This window comes from Saccostrea echinata, unplaced genomic scaffold (assembly GCF_033153115.1).
Source record: "Saccostrea echinata isolate AGI-Se365-2 ecotype Australia unplaced genomic scaffold, CSIRO_AGI_Sech_v1 ptg000052l, whole genome shotgun sequence".
Lineage (NCBI taxonomy): Eukaryota > Metazoa > Mollusca > Bivalvia > Ostreida > Ostreidae > Saccostrea > Saccostrea echinata.
In genome coordinates, this window is record NW_026889801.1 from 8,164,240 (window position 1) to 8,185,979 (window position 21,740).

General features: G+C 32.3%; 1 protein-coding gene and 1 long non-coding RNA gene across 3 annotated transcripts; both read left to right on the top strand.

Annotated features, from left to right (window-relative positions):
• The first annotated feature begins 5,195 nt into the window (after nucleotides 1-5,195).
• LOC133204323 (fibrinogen-like protein 1) lies at nucleotides 5,196-6,829 on the top strand. The gene is made up of 4 exons (XM_061340048.1): nucleotides 5,196-5,222; nucleotides 5,418-5,520; nucleotides 6,317-6,361; nucleotides 6,566-6,829. The coding sequence occupies exons 1-4, from the start codon at nucleotides 5,196-5,198 to the stop codon at nucleotides 6,781-6,783; spliced, it is 393 nt and encodes a 130-aa protein (XP_061196032.1). The 3' UTR covers nucleotides 6,784-6,829.
• A 9,924-nt stretch (nucleotides 6,830-16,753) lies between these two features.
• LOC133204074 (uncharacterized) lies at nucleotides 16,754-19,323 on the top strand. Of its 2 annotated transcripts, none has more exons than XR_009723531.1 (3): nucleotides 16,754-16,835; nucleotides 17,839-17,958; nucleotides 19,060-19,323. It is a non-coding gene; the product is annotated as an uncharacterized LOC133204074 (long non-coding RNA). The 2 variants fall into 2 exon arrangements; XR_009723530.1 differs by having other exon boundaries at nucleotides 16,755-16,835; nucleotides 17,871-17,958.
• Nucleotides 19,324-21,740: the final 2,417 nt, after the last annotated feature.

Sequence of the window (21,740 nt, forward strand, 5' to 3'; positions counted from 1 at the left end):
AGGCACAGATCCGGGAATTTTTTTCCGGGGGGGGGGGGGGGGGGGTTGTCCACACCTCCGTCAAAAAAAATTCCAGCCCAGAATTTCCTGAGGAGCAAAAAAAAAAAAACAAACAAACAAACAAAATAAAAACAATGATGGTGGGGTCCATGTTTTTAAAGGGGGAGGGCATTTAAAGTCATTTTTTATTTGCTTCTGTAAATCAGTATATAGTCCTATTTAAATAACTCTGCAAATTCCAGGGGGGGGGGGTCCAATCTCCCTAGCCGCTCCCTGTCCCTGAAATGACAAATGATCATGTGACTCCTAATTAGTAGAAAACTTTTCCATTTGACTATACATAATTTTGTTTCTTGTGTTATTATGTTATGTACATCTAATGGTTTAAGGTTATGAATCCCTGGAGGTCATCCCCACTCTCTTAATGAACTGGAAATGTTCATAATATGACTACATCAAATTAAATAAAAGTGCATCAATGATAAGATTACTTGACATTTCATTCATGAATTTGGGTCAACCCATGTACCCTCCTAGAATTAGGAATGAAAATCATTCAAAGAGATGGATCATTAAACTATTTATATATATTCACATTTTTTTTTAATCTCAAACCAAAGTATTAGACTAGTTTGCATACATGAACAAACAGGGGTCTGGGAAGGGGAAGGGGCAAGGGGTAGGAGTTATCTCTTTACATCTTAATTGTTGAAAACTTCTAAAATGAATGTTAACTTCAAATCCGACTTGTACGTCTTCATTATTTTTAAGTGGTGGTGTCTCCGTATGAGTGAAAAATTTCCAAGAGGGACATTTAACAACAAACAAACATTAATGACTTAAAAAACACAATATACATGTACATGTTTATTAGTCAACAGATATACTTCTGATCATATCTCTAGTTCTCCCTTGAATCAGAAATAATGATAAAAATATTTTAAGAATGATTAAGAGTTGAAAAGGTTGTGCATTTTAAAATTCACTAAGCTCTGTGGTTGAATTAGCTATACCAGTTTAGCTTATTTTGCTACTCAAAGCACCTTGATTAACTATTTTTAATCATACTGTTTTCTGAAATGTGAAGTTTTTTTCAACATGGATACAAGTCATACCTTTTCAGATTCTGAAAACAATGCATGAAAAAAAACGGCTTTTCAAATACTGTAACTCTTTCCAAGTACTTGTGATCATCAGTTTTTAGCTCACTTGAGTTTTTCTGGTTTTCTGATCACATTTTGTTTGTCATCCATCTGTCCGCCTGTAAACTTTTAACATTTTTGTCTTCTTCACTAGAACCGCTGGGCCAATTTCGACCAACCCTGCTACAAAGCATCTTCGGGTAAAGGGGATTCAAGTTTGTTCAAGTGAAGGGTCACACCCTCTTTCAAGGGGGGATAATCAAGAATTAGTGAAAATTTGGTGGTATGATCATTTTAAAAAAGTCTTATCAAGAACCACTGACTGGGCCCAAAAAGTTGAAACTTTCTTTACATAGACTTAGTGTAGCTTCAAATTTGTTAAAATTATGACCCACTGGGGTAGGGTGGGGCCACATATGGGGATCCAATGATTTACATAGAAAAATGCAGGGGATTTTTTCCATCATAAATCTTCTTCTCATGAACAGCAAGGGCATTATTGTCGTCCGTTTTCGCAAAAGGGACCTATAGGACATTAAATCTCATTTGTCTGTCAGTCTGTCCGTCTGTCGCAATAAATTTAACCTTGGTCATAACTTCTGAATAATAAGAGATAGGGCTTTCATATTTCACATGTATATTACTTACAAGAACTTTCTAAACATACCATGATTTTTGAACCCATGACCTTGACCTTGAAGTTTGACCTACTTTTCAAAAAAATTAACATTATTTTAAATGATCATTTTGAAAGAGAAAAGATAGGGCGTTCATATTATGCATGTATATTACCTGTGACAAGACCTTTCTAAATATATCATGACTTTTGACTCTGTGACATTGACCTTGAAGTTTAACCTACTTTTCAAAAATGTTATATTTCCTTATAACTTTTGACTGAGAAGAGATAGGACTTTTATATTTGATAGGTACATTACCTGTAACAAGATGTTTCCAAGCATGCTATGATTTTTTTACCCCTTGACCTTGATATTTTACCTAATTTTCAAAAATTTTAACTTTGGTGATTACTTTTGAATGACATATGATAGGGCGTGCATATTTGAAACAATATGTCATAAATAATGGCATCCCATCCACTAGGACACGGAAAGCAGGGGACCACAATTCTTTGAATTTGCTTGTTAGTCATTTTGATATGGAAACATCCTCATATACCGGTAGTGTAGATTCAAGTTTTTTATGCCCTGCCATGAATATTGCCGAGGCATATAGTGTTTGTCATGTCCGACTTCAATAAAACGTCATATGCTGATACATACTGATGTAAGCTTTTCAACTGCATCAAAATTTTTGACCTTGAATTTTCCTTTGACCTTGACCTTACTTTTCTTAAATTAGTGTCTAGATCAGTTTTGAATAAACAATTCAAGATATATTTATCAAACTTCATATGCTGATATATACTGCTGAGAGATATCAATTGCATCAACTTTTTTGACCTTGACTTTCCTTTGACTTTGACCTCACTTTTTTAAGTTAGTGTTTATCTACATTTTAAATAAACCATTTCTGATATTTTTGTTGAACTTCTATGCTAATAGTAAATACATACTGATATAAGTTTTTCAACTGCATCAACATTTTGACCTCAACCTTTCCGTTGACCTTGACCTCTCTTTTCTCAAATAAGTGTTAAGCTCAGTTTTAAATAAATCATTCAAGATATTTTTATCAAACCTAATATGCTGATATGTATTAGTGAGAGCTCTTCCACTGCATCGAAAACTTTTCACCTTGCACTTTCCTGTGACCTTGACCTCCCTTCTCTTTAATTTGTATTTTGCTTAGTTTTAAAGAAACAATGCACTTATAGATAATTTTGTGAGAATTTTTCATCTATATCCATTTTTTTTAGATTTTAGTTTCAATTTTAAAGAAACTGTTCAAGATATTCTCATCAAACTTCATACACTCATACAAATTTTCATGTTTCATTAGTAATATACATTCGGCGGGGCATTTATGTCCTATGGACATATTTCTAGTTTTCAAATCATGACCTCCGAGGATAGGGTCAGGCCACAATAAGGGATCAAAGTTTTATAGAGATTTAAAAGGAAAAAATATCTTCAAAATTCTTCTTTTTAAGAACAACAAAAGCATGATTAATATGGAAACATTCCCAAGAAGTGTAGATTCAAGTTTGTACAAATCATGACCCCATGGGTTAGGGAGAGGCCATTTTTTTCCTGCCCCTATTTGCTATCCACATGGAAATGCAAATTTTAAAACCATTTTACACATCCACAGGACAAAATCAATCATCTTCCAAATGATCATGATTTAAGGCTAGTGCATAAAATATAAGGGAAGTTCTGGGAACCAGGATGTTTAAACATGTTAAATATTTTTTTTTTTTTTTTAAATTGACCCCCATTTGACCCCCAGGGGGAAAATAAGAATTCCGAAACCTTACTGCACATCTACAGGACACCACCAACCATCTCCCAAAAGATGATTAGGCTACTGTGTAAAATGTAAGAGGAGTTCTGGGAACCAGGGGCTTTTTGCATAAAAAAAAGTTATTTTTCAACCCCTATTTGACCCCATCGTGAAAATGAAAATTCCAAAACCTTACTGCACATCTACATGACACCACCAACCATCTCCCAAAAGACGATTAGGCTTAGTAACTGTGTAAAATGTAAGAGGAGTTCAGGGAACCAGGGGCTTTTTGCATAAAAAACATTTTTCGACCCCCATTTGACCCCCAGGGTGAAAATGAAAATTCCGAAACCTTACTGCACATCTACAGGACACCACCAACCATCTCCCAAAAGAGGATTAGGCTACTGTGTAAAATGTAAGAGGAGTTCTGGGAACCAGGGGCTTTTTGCATAGAAAACGTCATTTTTCGACCCTCATTTGACCCCCAGGGTGAAAATGAAAATTCCGAAACCTTACTGCACATCTGCAGGACACCACTAACCTTCCCCCAAAAGATGATTAGGCTACTGTGTAAAATGTAAGAGGAGTTCAGGGAACAAGGGGCTTTTTGCATAAAAAACGTCATTTTTCGACCCCCATTTGACCCCTAGGGTGAAAATGAAAATTCCGAAACCTTACTGCACATCTACAGGACACCACCAACCATCTCCCAAAAGACGATTAGGCTACTGTGTAAAATTTAAGAGAAGTTCAGGGAACCAGGGTCTTTTTGCATAAAAAACGTCATTTTTCGACCCCCATTTGACCCCCAGGGTGAAAATGAAAATTCCGAAACCTTACTGCACATCTACAGGACACCACCAACCACCTCCCAAAAGATGATAAGGTTACTGTGTAAAATGTAAGAGGAGTTCAGGGAACCGGGGGCTTTTTGCATAAGAAACGTCATTTTTCGACCCCCATTTGACCCCCAGGGTGAACATGAAAATTTTGAAACTTTACTGCACATCTACATGACACCACCAAACACCTCCCAAAAGATGATTAGGCTACTGTGTAAAATGTAAGAGGAGTTTGAGAAATAAGAGTGTGACAGACGGACGGACGGACGGACGGACAGACATGAGTAACAACAATATACCCGAACTTTCTTTAGAAAGTGTGGGTATAATTACATTTACATGTACCAAAAATATATAACGACATACATATAGCAGGTAGATCAGAGGCGTTGTGTTAATCACACTTTACAAATTCTGAAGTCTTTATCGACTTTCAGCCAATTTTAACCATTACTACAATAATACGTGAACGATACTAACTTACTTAGTGAATAACCTTTTTTTCAGATACATGTACCTGTGTGTTTTAAAACTGACAAATTATATATATATATATATATATATATATATATATATATATATATATATATATATATATATATATATATATATATATATATATATATATATATATATATATATATATATATATATATATATATATATATATATACTAAAAATAGGTTGCGCCTTTCATTTTGATTGTTTCGACATCTATAATAGTGGACAAAAGAAGACAGGTGTTTATGAAATATGTCCTACTGACAAAAGCCAAGAATCTGTTCCAGTTTTGTGTGATATGGATGCATATGGAGGGGGCTGGACGGTACGGTTTTACACTTTATGCTTTACCAGTGTCTTTCACTGTTAAACAATTTACAAATGTTTGCATGTTAAAAAAAGTTTGCATTATTAGGATAGATATATTTTAATAAAAAAAAACATTCTAACGTTATTCGTAAAAAGACAAAATTCTTTAGGGACTATATTCTTTTGTAAGAAAAGAAAAATCACATTTTAGGTCATTCAGCACAGGAATCGGGGATATTCAAGGATAAATTTCAAAACCACTTGGAGTGAATACAAGCGAAGTTTTGGGGATGTTCGAGGAAATTATTGGCTCGGTAAGCCATATGTAATTGTAACATCTAAAAATACTGTTTTCTAAAAGTATGTGAATTTTATGTTAATTTCTAGATCTGTATGTAGTAATTTTGATAATTTTGAGCTGATTTAGAGATTCTTTACCATTCTATGGCAACAGGTTATATAAATATATTGAATATTTTTATTTCTATATACATGTATATGCAGCTTTTTTAAAAAAAGTCCATGTTATTTTAAAAAGATAGCTTAAGAAAAGTGCAAGTTTTTCGCAAGATGCGTGTTAGAAACGCGTGCAAAAGTACAATATGCATTCAAAAGTAAATTCATTTTAAAATGTCTACCTGACAAGATGAGAGAAGTTTTATTTGCTATAACAAGCATTTTTCATATCCTTTAAATGCATATTTTAGGGATGAATTATTAATTAAATGATTAACTATGAAGAAATATTGAATAATAAATTAATATAATTGCACATTCTTAGTAATTTAGAATTAGACGTATGATATGCGGTCATTTGATTTTCAATAACAACAATTTTGTAGTGCATCGATGCAAATTAGTATGATATAATAGATTAGTATTATATAATAAGCCAACCTTTTTGGCAGAATAACGCAATGAATGGATTAGGGTATACATCGTCATTTAAATTACGAGAAAAGTTAATTGAGATCAATTCTTATTCAGGAAACGACGCCATTCATAAACTGACCATAAAATATAGCAACTCACTGTATATCAGATTTCAAAATACACAACATGTGTCATTCGAAGTTCAATATTCTGTTTTTTTTTCCATCTCCAATGAAGCTGATGGTTACAGACTCTCCTTGGGGGAAAAATCAGGAAGCATTGGTATATAGCGTTTTCTTCCTTCTTTTCATTTATTTTCTTGTCATAATAAAAAGTTATGTTAAGTCTTAAGGATAGTTTTAACGTCATTCAAAATAAAGTATTCTTATTCCTTATGCCTTTTCATTCTAAAATATCAAATTTAAAAGTGCAGTTTATTCTTCAATTACATTTAAATGGTTATATTCTTGGATTTCTTCCTACTAGGTGATGCATTCAGATCATGGCATCCGGTCGTCAACTATCCCTTTTACACATTCGACCATGACAACGAAAACGGATGTGCTGCTCAGTGTAGATCTGGATGGTGGTACAATCATTGTACTCTTGTGCATCTAAATGCTCCTTTTTTGAAGGGCATAGGGATCATGTATGGGATGGAACTATTTCAGGAGGCAATGATCTTTTCCTTTCGGAGATGTTGATCAGAAGAAAGCAGCAAAAACTTCAAATTCTTCATTCGCGAAAACAAACCGAATATATACTTAATATATAGATGCTAGTTATATTTTCTTTTTTTTCGATAATAATCATTCCTTTCTGTCAAGAAATATACAAATATCAAAATTAAGGCCATACCATCCTGAAATCCTTATTGTACAGATTAAAATATGAAATATGTGGAGATAACGAACAGTATTTGAGCTCAAAATTCCATTAAACATAACAAAATAGGAGCAGAGCATACACGGACATCTAAGACATCAGAGTTGGGATCAGGTGCCATGGAGGAGTGATCATCCCCTGCCGACCGGGCACACCTGCCGTGTGCTCTTTGTCAGGATCGGGAAATAACGGAAAAATCCATCGACAATCCATTGTGTAAATACTGGCCTAAGAATAAGTATGAAAAAAAGTCAATCAACATTTGACTTAACGACGCCGAGTCTAATTCGAGTGCGCATGACTTTGCGCAGCTTTTTAATTTCATGCAATCGTAGGTGCAACATAACACTTTTCCTAAGTATTGTAATTTTGATACAAAATTAACATTATATTACATCATCTGTACCTTTATGGGTGATTTTAAGACAATGAATAGAAATAAATGCTGAAATGGCTTTCACGACGTCATTGTTTTCCGGTTCTCTAAGCAATTATAATGCATGCCGCTGAAGAATGACGCATGACTCGCTTGAGTTTTCAAGACGTCCTTGGACATTTTATTAAAAAATGTTGACAGACCATTTAAAGAAACATTGTTATTTGTTACCAAAATAATTTATCTGCGCCGTTATATACAAAATGTATGCCGCAATTTGGCACATTTAGAGGTATTGGGTATTGAAAAAAAAACTTTTTAATAATTCCTAGACCAAACCAGATGGTAAACTTTTTTTGAAATTTCACGATTTGGTGACTTTTTATAATAACTTTCATGTATTTGACTGAAAAGGAAATCCCTAGGGCAGAAATACAAAAAACATGGAGAAAATGTGCAAATTTGGCGCTTTTCTATCAAATTTCCATAGGGTTCAATAGTAAAATTTGACAACTTTTGAGATGCCCCCCCCCCCCCCCCCAATGAAATCGGGATGGTAAACATCTGATTTTTTTATCTTAAAGTAATTGATATAATAGTAAAAATTCATTCAAGATAATTTATTAAAATATCTATGGTGGAAATAATTAGACTCGGCCTCGTTAAAGACTTAAATATCAACTAAATATCACTTAATTAGATTTATATTTATAATCAACAGTTTCAATTTTAGGGCTAGGTCATTAATGGTTAAATTTATGTGTCATTGACGTGCTCAAAATTTAGAGTCATGCCAACATTTCCACTTTCCATGTCGGCAAAAGTATGCAAATCAAAGTAATTTACAATGTACATTAACTAACTCCATCATTAGATGTGGATATGACACCATTTCTTTTCCTTTTTTTTAAATCATTATTATCGTCATTTTACACCAAAGGTCGTCTGTGGTTTCGAGTTTCACACTAAGTTCTTGTTAGAACTTTTAAATACTCCTAATATTTTTTTTTCACAGAAAGTAAGATGTACCTTTTAAATGTCTGGTGCTATATGAAAACACCAGATTTCACTTGCATACGAAAGACTACTGTTTACATTTGTAGAACACCTTATTTTAACATTAAATCAATGACTTAAAAAATTAAAATCAATGACTGGGTCAGATGTGCTGGTGTGAGGGTGGGGCTCTTGATAATTTAGTGAAAATGCATTAATTCTATTAAATAATCCTGTTTGCTCCTTAGTGTTAAGCAGATAAACAGAGTGATTAGTTATGATGAGCAAACATATGGTCCCAGGGTCAGAAGCACTGGTGTTTCGGGGGGGGGGGGGGGGGGCTCTATTGATAATATAGTGAATCTGTAGTAAAAATGCATTATTTATTTAAAAATCTTCTCTTGCTTTTGGGCAACAAAGCTTCACCTTTCAGTTCATTTTATACTCTATGCATCCTTTAAATTGTTGCATCATACTCAGGTGACCGTTAAGGCTATTGGACCTCTTGGTACAGTTTGAGAGTGAATTTGGAAGGTCATTTGAGGTTTGCCAAACCAGTAATAAGGCCTGCTACGAAGAGGTTATCCTCTAGTAAAGAGGCTAGCCATATAGTATGTTATATTGTCTGCATTGTCTGACCAGTCTGTCCAGGCTGCTATACTCTTGTCCGTCCTGAATAAGGCATCTTACAGTGAGTGTAATGGTTGAAGGGATATCACATATACTGTCCGTCATGAATAAGGCATCCTACAGTATATGCGATAATCTGAGGGTTACTGGGCTCTTATTTTAGTGTTAGGTTAGGACTACCCGTTAAATAATTGTTGCTGCCTCTGATTTTTATGGTGATTTAATAGTTGAATCTATTTTACCTAGATAAGGTTAGGACATATATGTATATTTTGGCAGTCCACTAAAATCAGACCAATTATTTCCAAGCATTTAATGTTGAACACCCCAAACCCTGGAATTGACCAGGTACGACGCCTGTGTTTAATGTAAATACGGTACAATATAGCATCACCAGCAGAGATAATCCACGTTTTTATTGATATTGACGACAAAAGTCTAGAGATAATTCTATGATGGAGGAGAATACAAACCATTTCCAAGGGACAGAAAATAATACAAATTAAATTACGTTTGATAATCGACTGCCCCGTATATCAGATGAAAAGTTATTTGACGAGTATGGTGCATGGGTGTACCGAGAAGATGTACATCAAGTTCTGGCCCTCAGATTTACGACAGTGAATTGGCATCTATTTGATTACAAAACAACAAAAGACATCTAGTGGGACAGAAAACACTAAAAAAAAGATCATATAATCGATCACACCTGCTACATATGACGGATCAAATTGACTTCAAACTGTATTTCGGGTCTGCGCTATAGTAAAAGGCTGGACAGAAGAAGCAAAATGTCTAGTTTCAGCGGTATCATTACGTCGTCAAGCACAGTGTGTATTAGGTGACTTACAAATTTTTCCTAGTTAGTACTAAAGGAAATTCATTATATCCTCATAGAAGAAAATTCTACCGAGGAAACATTTCATTACAATTCATTGCATAAGTAAAAGAATTTAGACAAAGAGCACCTGCATCAATAGCTCTGGCAGATCAGGCAATATCACGATTAAGCAGTATTTTCTAATTATCAGAACCTAGAAATACAGATTTACGAGAAACTCTGCGCATAACTGCTTTGATATATGCTTCGGTGGGATATATTACATTCGTCCTAATAATTGAAATTAATCAATCCACTTAGTTGAGACCGTGGCCAACGATTGCGGAGAGTTGAAGACAAATAATGAGAGTCAGCAATAGCTGAAATAACCAAGACCAATCTTGAGAAATCATGAAGACGATGAAGGCTACATAATGAGTACCCTGATTTCAAGATACAGGTAGCGGTTTTACTACATGTAACATATCGTAGATAGTAAACGCGAAGACGTGCGCGATGTTGGTGTTATTTTATAAATTTAATACAACACCTATAAAACTTATCAATATCTTCAATACAATGTTCGCTATATAGGTTATTTTGGTATGAATCGAAAGCTGTTGAATAGAACTACCGGATTCCAGTCAGAAAATAATATTTTAATAAATTATAGGCAAAATTTAATCTTGTATAGCGCAAATATATGATATCTTATGCGTGTAACGCGTTACATTTTCAAGCTGATACCGCTTGGTAAAATGTTCAAAAATTAATCTACAGTGTTCTCATTACTTACATAAATTAACAGCAATTCATGCTGTTTGTAACAGCATTAATAATTTTGCATTTAATGGTGGCAAAAGAGAAGGGAGGGGTAGGTTTTAAGGGAAAAAACCGTAAAGCAATTCTATGAAAATGTGCATTTCATAATAGATATTAAATTTGCTCAACATAAGAATGTGTAAAATTAATACAAACAAATTATATCATAATTTGTTTTCTAACAGATTAGAAATATTTTATTTAGTTTGATACCAAGCAGCATGTTCTGTAGAGATTAAATAGATTACAAGTTCAACAAGAATGACCAGAGTAAAAAGTAATGATGTGCATGCATGAATATGTACCAGCCATATTTCCTGGAGTAAAATTTATAATAATTTTGACAATTACAAAATTTATAAAAGTATGCAAAATGTGCAGATGAAAATGCTAAGAATGAATGTCTTATAAATAAATGTACTCAGCTAATTTGTATTTTACGACACAAGTAGGAGTTTCACACATTTTTGTCTAGTCGAAATTCTTTGAAACATATGACGCCTATTTTGTTTTTCTTCAATGTAATGCACGAAAATGTGATTAAGCGTAATCTTGGGTAAGAAATTAACAAACCTTATGCCTCCTCATTCATCAAAATTAGAAAGAAAATCGTTTGTTGTTTATTGAACAAAATATGATAATAGCGAGCGCAGCTAACGTATACAAGAATGTTAAACTTTTCATTTTTTTTTTTTAAATAATATGTTGACGGTGTGACCGTTAGGGCGAGCGCAGATAATTTAGATCGGACTCGATCGTCAAACTGCACGTGACATTTGGTGCGTTCTATATTCTGACGTCACATGACGTCGTATTTAAGTTGCATTACCAAACCGAAGCCTGAACATTGTGACTTTAACAAGAACGTTTTATCTACTATTTATCTCCAATATATCCATTAGATTAAGGCAAGTTTATTTTTGTTAAACTTTTGTTGTTATTCTCGCGAGAACGTATCTTCAACAAGCGATGCATTGTTGGTCTAAAAGTTACTGCAGAAAAAAAAAAACTCGTTTGGATCAATGTTTAATTCCGAATTTTCTCTTCGCCCAGGCGTTGTCTTTAGAGCTAGCTGCGCTCGCTATTAGATGTCAATTAAAGAAAAAAATTGGCAAAAAATTATACAAGAAATGATGTTTTACACGTTTTGCACTTACATAAACGGAGACTATGACGTAGTTAAACAGAGTCATGTGACCATGTGCCCTTCATCCCCTTAAAACTAGCAATGTTCAGACTTCGTTTTTGGTAATGCAACTTACATACGACGTCATGTGACGTTATTATCTAGACGTATTAAATGTCACGTGCGTTTAGAAGAATCCGATCTAAATTAAAACTGAATAGGTAACTGTTCTCGCCCTAATGGTCGCACCTTCAACATATTATTCTGATCAAATCATATCATAAACACATAGATATCTAGAAAAAGATATTACTCGCACACAAACAACTTCACTTCATGATAAATGTAATGATTTCAATTTTTCTATCGTCAGCTTCCTTTATGTAGCAATATACCATTATCACCTGCATATTTGATTTATAAATCCCAGTGGATTCGATACGCAAGAACATGTTCTGTTCACGATCAATTTCTAAAAAGAATCAGGCTATTGATAGATAACTTAGTGATACAAGGCTTTCAAGAAGCTTGTTTAAATATGTGTTTTATAGTCGAAACGTACTGTAGATTCCTAAATCTACGCGAGGAATTATTATTGCGTAATTACGCGAGAAGCACCACTCGCGAAATAAATGTACTCGCTTTTATTTTTATGGGGCTGAAATCAATGTAAAATCTCTTGATCAACCGTCCACTCGCGAGTTATTGTTCTCGCGATATGACGTCAAAGAGTCCACTGCATGAAAAGTTGCGTTTAATATGATTTAATAAATTTGTTTACTTAATTAAATTTCTTGTTTTGAATTTAATTTATGTATAACGTTACATTATATATAAAATATATTGTGATATAATTTACTACATTTTTACTACATAATTAGATTTAATGCAAAAAACATCGAGAATAATATAGTTTAATATAAGAAATTATACGTTTCGTTTATGAAAATCGACATGTAAAAGTAAATCCGCTTATACTTTAAGTTTAAGTATGTTTTTGGTATTTTATATATGTGATAAATAATGTGTCAATATTTTTTTTTATTTTATACAGAATAAATATTGTTTACATATTTATTATTGCAAAAAGACAAAACATTTACATTAAAGCATCCTATATATATATCGCTTTTGTTTGGCTTTTTATTAACTCTGAAATAATTTAATATTGACAATGTATATTATTAGTACAGTAGTACTAGATCTAGATTTGTCGAAAAAAATGTATTATGAAACTGGATCAAATTGTTCTGTTTACTTTGATGCTGTTTATTCTAAAACCTACTCGATCCCGTTTGGTAGCCAAAATTGTCCAGTTTCAAAGGATCATCTCTCTCTCTCTCTCTCTCTCTCTCTCTCTCTCTCTCTCTCTCTCAGCCTTTACTTAACGCATTGCATAAAATATTAATTCAATCAGATCTTTGAACGTACAAAAATTAATTCGAGAATGACGCAAGACTTACTACTTATTCAAGTACTCTGGCGATTAGACCACTGTCATCAAAAATATTGGTAGAACATACTTTAAAAACAGGTGCCCCACCCTGAATTTTTCAACAATTTTATTATGAACCTAATGAATAAAGATATTTGAATTTTTGATATAACGTTTGATTCAGGAGAATATCATGAGAGAGAGAGAGAGAGAGAGAGAGAGAGAGAGAGAGAGAGATTTAATTCGAAAGAGATTTTACTTTATACTGTGATCGCTGCTGTATTTGCAAATATCGAATTTTGTAAAAATTGGACTGTGCTACACTCTTAATAATCATAGATTGTTATTTACTATTGTATTTATCTATAAATGCTCATATATTTAAAATTCTTAAAGACGACTTAAATCTAATTTACTTAACATATCTAATTAAATATTAGGGGAAAAAATCATCAATATGTCATTTACACCTCAGGCTCAGTTTTTTTTTTTTTTTTTTTTTTTTTTTATAATAGAGTTATCTGCCCTTCCAAAAAATTTAAATCAATTTTTTTTTTTTAATTTTCTTTCCTTTTAAAGTTTAAGAAATAATAATAAAAAAATCAAATAGGCCTATCTAATGTAAAATGATTTTTCCCTCTACGCGCACGCGATACATAATTATAAATTAGCCAATCAAAATCAGGCAGCAGCATCGCGAATATTCCGAGCCCGCCAAACAGCACCAAACATGTCGGACAGGCCAAGTATCGGAAATTAGTGAGGAGGATGGATCCTTATCATGCTTATGGAATAGTTTCGATTCACCAGAACCATCGGATTCATACATCGATGAAATTATTGGGGAAAATGCAAGACATTTTAGAAAGGGAAGAAAAGGGCACCTCAACATGCTCAAGCAGGTAAACATACTGTTTAAGAAAAAAAGATGGAGAAAAAGTCATTATTTACATGTACATCAACACTAGCTGCAAAATCTAGCTCGCTGGTCTGAAACAATTGGGATGGACGACCAGTCTCCGGTCTGTCAATATATGTTTTTTCGGAGAGCTACAGTTCTGCAGCTACATCAACACTAAAAAACGTGCAACATGACCATGATGACCTTCAATATCTATAGATTACTCGTATATATAATGAACGTCACACTATGTTATATCCAACGTAGCATATTGGTGCAATTTGAGACGAAAAATAAAATATTTTTAGCCGTATAACTATTCAATATGGTATGTCATAATAATCCTTTGGCTAAAACCTTCATAAAAATGACTGACATGTAAAAATGAGCATAATATGTCCGACGGTGAAACCGTTAGGGCGAGCGCAGTTCATTTTCTTAAACTCAACACATCTCAAATGTCGTTTTATATTCTGCTTATTACACTTCTCGGATATTTCCGACAAAATTGGAAATACCCGAGTCAGTGAAGTGACAAAAATATGACATCACATACAAAGTCGTGTTTACCAAGGACGCAAGCGATAGTTTTGTGGGTAATTACGGCACATAGAAATTGAATTAATTCGTTATTTATTAATTTTATCAAGTAAGTTGTTGCTATGCTTATGCCACCATGTTGCTATGCACCGCAAAGGATTATTGGGAGTATGGAATATTTTCATGTGGGACGATAAAAATTTCTTTGAACAATGTGCAGATTTCAACCCGAATTTCCTCCGTTCGTACACGTTGTCTATGGAGCTCGCTACGTGAGCGGTGCTTTGCGCCGCCTCGCTGCACTCGCTATTAACGCACATGTCGGAGGAATAGCGCATGGAATAGTGCATAAACACTCACTGATAAAGGAAAAAGTATTCGCTGATTTCACATAAAATATGATAGATACAATAGATCAAATGTAATTGTTATTTAATATTTTTTTATCGCATTTTTGAACTTGACTGTACTAATTTCTCGGCATTTGATTTTGTAGTTTTTCTGCATGTAGAAAATGACATCACAATCGCATTTGTTTACTAACAGCTCACAGTTTCCCGAAAGTGAAGGAGTAAGGGGGTTTTGCGATTATAGAGATACACAAATGTACTGTATTACTCAAATAGAATTAATGTGCAAAAGTTTTATTTCATTATTTCTATAGCTGAAATTAAAAGAATGCTAGAATTCATTACCAAACAAAACATTTTTTATAGGCCGAATAATTGTACTCCGGCTAGGTCCCTTCAGAATGAGAGGGCAGTATAATACCGTTTTTGTCTGTCTATCTGTGCATGCATGTTTTTGTCCATAATGAATTTCCGTCACAGTTCTCAGCAACTGCTAATTGCAGATGCTTGAAATTCTATTTCCTATATACAGCAAAACTCAAATTTAACAAACATAGATACAGATAGCGAACTTTTATTCATGTTCAGCAAAGTCCTTATATAAACCTATAGAAAATCGCTGTATGTAAAGAACATGGCTATATATAACAAATTTATGGCTATAATGAAGTAATTTTAAGATATTTTAATGCATTTTTTTTCATTTAAGTATAACAAATATTTTTCATTACAAATTTCATTAAATATACATAAGATTTTTAGATCATGATGAGGAGTTCGATGAAGATGCAGATGACACTACATTAGCATTGTTAACTCAGAAATTTAATGGATCCTTTAATGATATTGTTCATGTTGACAATAAATTTGAGTTGTGGACACCCGAGTCATCAATAAATACACCATATGTTTGTGAGTCACCATGTATGTAAATCATATATATTTGCCACAATTAAAAAAAATTGTTCTGGAAATAAAATCTTTATTTCATCGGTTCTATTTTTAATTTGTTACAGATGTATCTGGTAGCATGGATATGATTATGAAGCTAAAGGATGAATATATATGGCAGGTTTCATTATTCTCTGACATTTCAAATGCATTGGTTAGATAATATTTAAATGTTCAAATCTAAATATTGTACACTAAATTCTTTAATTGTGCATCTAAGGAAGTGAAAAGGTTGTATTGAAAATTTTTGTAACTGAGGGTGATATCGATTATATAACATACAATAGTTTGAAGTACTGTCAGCTGACTGTTTTATAACAAATTCGGTAAAGGATTTCTTATGAATTCACTATATTAAACATATAATGAATTAAGATTATAGCGAAGATCTTTCTTTGGTCCCTTGAAATTTGCTATAAAGGAGTTTTGCAGTATATGTATATATGTTATTCCCATATACATTGTAATAATGTATACTGACCTGTACAAGTATCGTAACTAACTCTGGAATACATTACTGGGATTCATTTTTGTTTAAATGTTATGTCAACTTCTTGTCAAATGATCATAATGATAGCACAGTTATTTTTAACTGACTTGTGTATTCACATCAAAAGGGGGTGGGTGGGTTGGGGGGTTATATCGATATTGAGCATTCATGATTGGCTCACAGATTTCTTGTTTTGTTAAAGCTGCAATTATAATAAAGCAATATGTATTATGATAAAGCTAAATGATGTACTATCATTGTGTCTGGGCTCAAATGATTTCATTTAAAGGCATAATCAGGATGTTTTATTTGTAATTGATATGTTAATCTGTGAATGTATACTTTCAGACTTCTGCGCATGATGGATATCCCCATGACAATTCACAAAAGCTTGAATGGAAACTGAAATCTGATGGTGGAAACCAAACGTTGAAGTAAGAAAAAAATTAATAACATGTACTTTTAAGCTCACAAGAGCTGAAAGCTTAAGCGAGTTTTCCTGATCACATTTTGTCGTCTTCCATCTGTCTTTCTATCTAACCATAAAAAAACTAGTAACATTTTCAAGGGGAGATGATTTAAATTTAATGAAAATGTCTTTCTATCTAACCATAAAAAAACTAGTAACATTTTCAAGGGGAGATGATTCAAATGTAATGAAAATGTATTGGCAATTTAAAAGAAAATCTTGAATCATTTATCCAGAAAAATTGAAACTTATGTTGAAGCATCCTCAATTAAAGTAGCTTTTAGTTTGTTCAAATCATCGTAACTTATTGTTTTCCATGATATGTGATTAAATATCTGTACATGTGTGTCAGACATAGTTGAACAGGATATCAGATGACCAAACTCTACTTGGCACCTTAAATATTGTGTATTGATATGAATACATATCATATGAAAATTGTACTATGACATGCTGATCACCCGAAAGTAGGGTGGGGCTACACTAAATCATATATTCTTGTTCCTTGCAATTGTCAGATCTTAAAAACACTTGATACACCACACAACTTGTGTGGCATTTCAAGTGTTATAAAGATCTAGACATATGACCCCATGAGGTGCTCCTGACCCACCCCCCCCCTCCCCCCTTTTTTTGTTTTGGTCAAAGTTATGGCCATGGTTGCTCAGGTGAGTGATGTGGCCTTTGGATCCTTTGTTGGTTTGAAGTATTTATTAAATTTTTACTGAAAGATAAGAGAAAATAAACAATCTACCAACAATTAAGCTATGATAGAAATAGCCATCTAGTGGATAAGAAATGTTGATATAGAACATGCATATATCATTACTTAGTAATTTATTTTTGGATCACATTCAATTTCAAATGCTGGAATGGTTATGTTAAAGGTAAAAGTATTAGTTTATGGATTATGTAGAATATTTTCTGTGGAATAAAATTTATAGTACTGTTCTTTAAATGGAATTCAGGTAATTTGATATGATGAGATCATGTGTTGCAGACCTTCATCAGATGGAAACAAAGAATGACTGAACATATATGCCAGTACGTCGTAGGCATCTATCTAGCTTGCTGAGCATTTGTTAGAGGTCAGTATAAAGCATATCTTTAATCTAGAATAAAAAATGTAAAGTTTATATAATAATATTTAAATGTATGTTAAACATACTTTATTATTATATAGTCTATTTAAAGTCCTTACATAATCTATACAAGCGCAAACAGTTCATAACACTACATAATCACCGGATTTGAGGCCTTATTTACCGGAGGGTCAGTGCGCATGCAGCGGCATTGTGACGTCACAATCAACACCTCAAACAACATTGTAAACAATGGTTGCAACGGCCGCAGCCAGCTGTGTATCTGAGCAGGAAAAATGTTATACATTAAACCTATCGCAGGATTATTTGGACATATTCCACATAGCGTAACTCGGAAAGGAAAACACGGAAGTTACAAATTGTAATCTGAACATTTTTTTCTATTTTCAATGACGGAAGTTCTTAAATGAAAATGGTGTCGTCATGCAGCCTTCAATATCTTATTTATTCAAATCTGGACTATATAACAAAACAATAATTATGGACTCTTATGGTGTTGAATATAGTTTTTTTAATCACCAGAAAAATATCAGTATTGACCTCGGCTTCGTCTCAGTCAATATTGATATTTTTCTGGTGAGTGGTGAATATCAAACCACATTCAACACCAAAAGAGTCCATAATTGTATGATATTTAATACATCTGGTGAATGATGGTATCATTTATATAAAAATACTTTAATTTAATCATGTAATTTTTTATTTGATTTGCAAACCAAAAATTCAAACATTGCTCATATGATGATAGTGGAAGAAAAGAATTGTTAACTTCTGAAAGAGATCAACCAAGTGCAAAATTCAAAAAGACTTGGACACAGAGCTCAAAATTTTTTATAATTATATTTTTTCATTGTTAATGTCTAGAATTAAATAAATGTAAATGTTAATTTGCTCACAGTCAATAAAGGGTATATGTTACTCTAGCTGTGGGTTTACTTTACAACCTTGAATATTTGATATATGTGTGATTGTAATCTCAAGTTTTGAAAAAAGAATCTTAATAATCATTTATTAAATAGTGTATCTTACTAAAGATTTCAGACATTCTTAACTTTTGCTAATTTTTGCTGCAATGTCATATTTTAGGTGCAATACACATATACTTTCAATCCATACAAGACGAAGAAACGCCGATTGGAAAAGCTGATTCCATTAAAGCAAAGAATGGTGATGTACCAAAGAAAGTGGCGTTCTGATGAATGTTAAAAGGTATTCGAAGAACTAGACACCAAAAGTGCCACTCACAAATCAAAGCTGTCTAAAAGGCAGAGCATCAGAAGAATTAGGATAAATAAGGAATCCAAAAGAGACAAACCTAATGATGTAGCGATTGAACAGAAATGGGCTATTAGAAATAATATCTAAGTCTACTGTTTTGCATAATTGTGATGCTTTTTTTACTTAACTTGAATTGACACATTCAAATGTTATATAAGAAAAATATACCTAGTGTTGTATTTTTGACAGTTAAAGTGTTTTCTGATGCTTGATTACAGATTAAAACTCAGTCATATTTTTTATTGTTTGAAGATCGATTCGCTTATTTTGTATAGTACACATGCACATACATTTTTCATCTTGATTTATAAATTACATTTATGTACAAGTTTGACTTAAATAATTAGTGTATGGACAATTATTGTGAAAAGAAATAGGAGACAATGCAAGGGTAGTCTGAAAGAGCTTTGATGGCAGTAAGTTGCAGATCTTGATACCCGAGTAAGAGAAAGGTGGTGTCTAAGACCGATCCTTTTGCTGTTGCTTGTGGGCGAGTGAGGCTTCTCTGTCAGTGGCTTAGTTTGTCTTAGATGTAAAAAATAGACTAAACAGACCAGATAAAGACATTTCTGAGTAAATAGGGTAAATAGTGATTTTATGTATATTATATTGCAAGAGTAAGAAATTAATTTGTTTCCTTTCATTTGAAGTAAAGAGTTTAAGACCAGAATTTTTTGCATTAAGATTAAAGAGTAAGGCTAAAAAATTTTGTAACATGTACTTGTACATATGTTTGTGCAGGCCTTTTTGTATGTACGTTTCGGAGCTTATTCTTGAAATTTTACGGCAAAGACTAGAAGATTATTTACTGAAAATATCGTTATCAAAATCAAGACTAGAAGAATATTTACTGAAAAGTAATTTTATGTTTCATTTTCGAATTCCAATCTGAAATTGCTTTTAATAGGATATATGTAGTTTTTAATACAGTAATCTTGTACCTATCTACCTGTTTTCTTTATTGACTGTTTTGTTTATTGACATTCTTAAAAATGAAACAGCAAAGGATGTTCAATGTTATAAATGTACCATTCCTCTAGATCTTGATACACAATCATTTGCTGTTTGCCTTGCAATGTTTGTGTCAATTAAATAAATGAATTCCTTTATATATTCCAAAATTTTTAATCATTTGTCTCCAAAATGTTTACTGATTTGTCTGGTCATAATGTACTTTTCTCTTTTGCCCAAGCACTTTTCAATAATTGAAAACATTAGAAATTTTTTTGAAATCACATGTATTAAGTGTAGTTTTAGTATAATTTACAAACCCATGCAGTAGTTTTTATAGGGGCAGTTTCAATCGCAGATTTTGCATTCTTTTGGAGTCCAGATAGACTGCATTTTTGACCTATTGTTCTGATTTATTGCCAATAGATTTAAATTTTACATACAATTCTATTTTTTTAGTTATTGTTATTGATTTGTTTGGACATGAATTATTTGGTGACCCATTGTTGTCAGGGTAATTTAAAACTTGAATTCCATTTAAAAGTGTTTTGAAAAATTCAAAATTCTCTCATTTACTTCAGTATTTTTAGTACTTACTACTAGTATGTAAAAATTTAAATAAAAGCATTAATTTGACATTGTAAATTTTTAAATTTTAAATTCTGTCATTTAGGCATAAATTCTGAAATATTTTATACTTTGTTAGAATTCATTGTTTGTACACCATTGAGATAATATGTAATAAAATTGAATGAGAAGTGGATTTGTGTGTGATTGTAAAATAATTGCAGAAAACACAATTATAAAGCCAGACACACACACACACACACACACACACACACACACACACACACATATATATATATATATATATATATATATATATATATATATATATATATATATATATATATATATATATATATATATATATATATATATATATATAGTAAAAAAGAATCGTGAATGATGAAATAATTATATTAAATTTTATCTAAAACAACCATAAATCTTTGATATTTCAGGTTTAATCCATATATTTTCATCACATATACAAGAGATATAATATTAGTTTATGAAAGAGTAAAATTTGAACGTATTAGTAAGTTTACGATTTTCCGTATATAATTCAGTTTTGCGATGTATTACAAGGTAAAGTGTGAATAAAACAAGAACAAATAATGAGGTAAAACTCTACATTAAATTTTATTAACCAAACAATATAATATAAACATAAAACTTTATTTTATGTGCATGTTTAATAATAATTATACATTTTACATACTAAAGGTATAACATTTGTTTACGGAAGACTTAAATCTGAATGTATTAGTAAGTTTACAATTTTCCAAACTTTATTAAATTTGTTCTTTTAATTTTCTATTAAACTCGTATTAAATGCTAATTATTTTCTAACGTTTACGATCCCACAATATGTTATACTATGCAGTTAAACATTAAATAACCGCAGCATTTGAATTGCATTTAAGGTAAAAGTAAACCCGACTTTTCATGCAGAGGTCATTTCGCGAAAATAA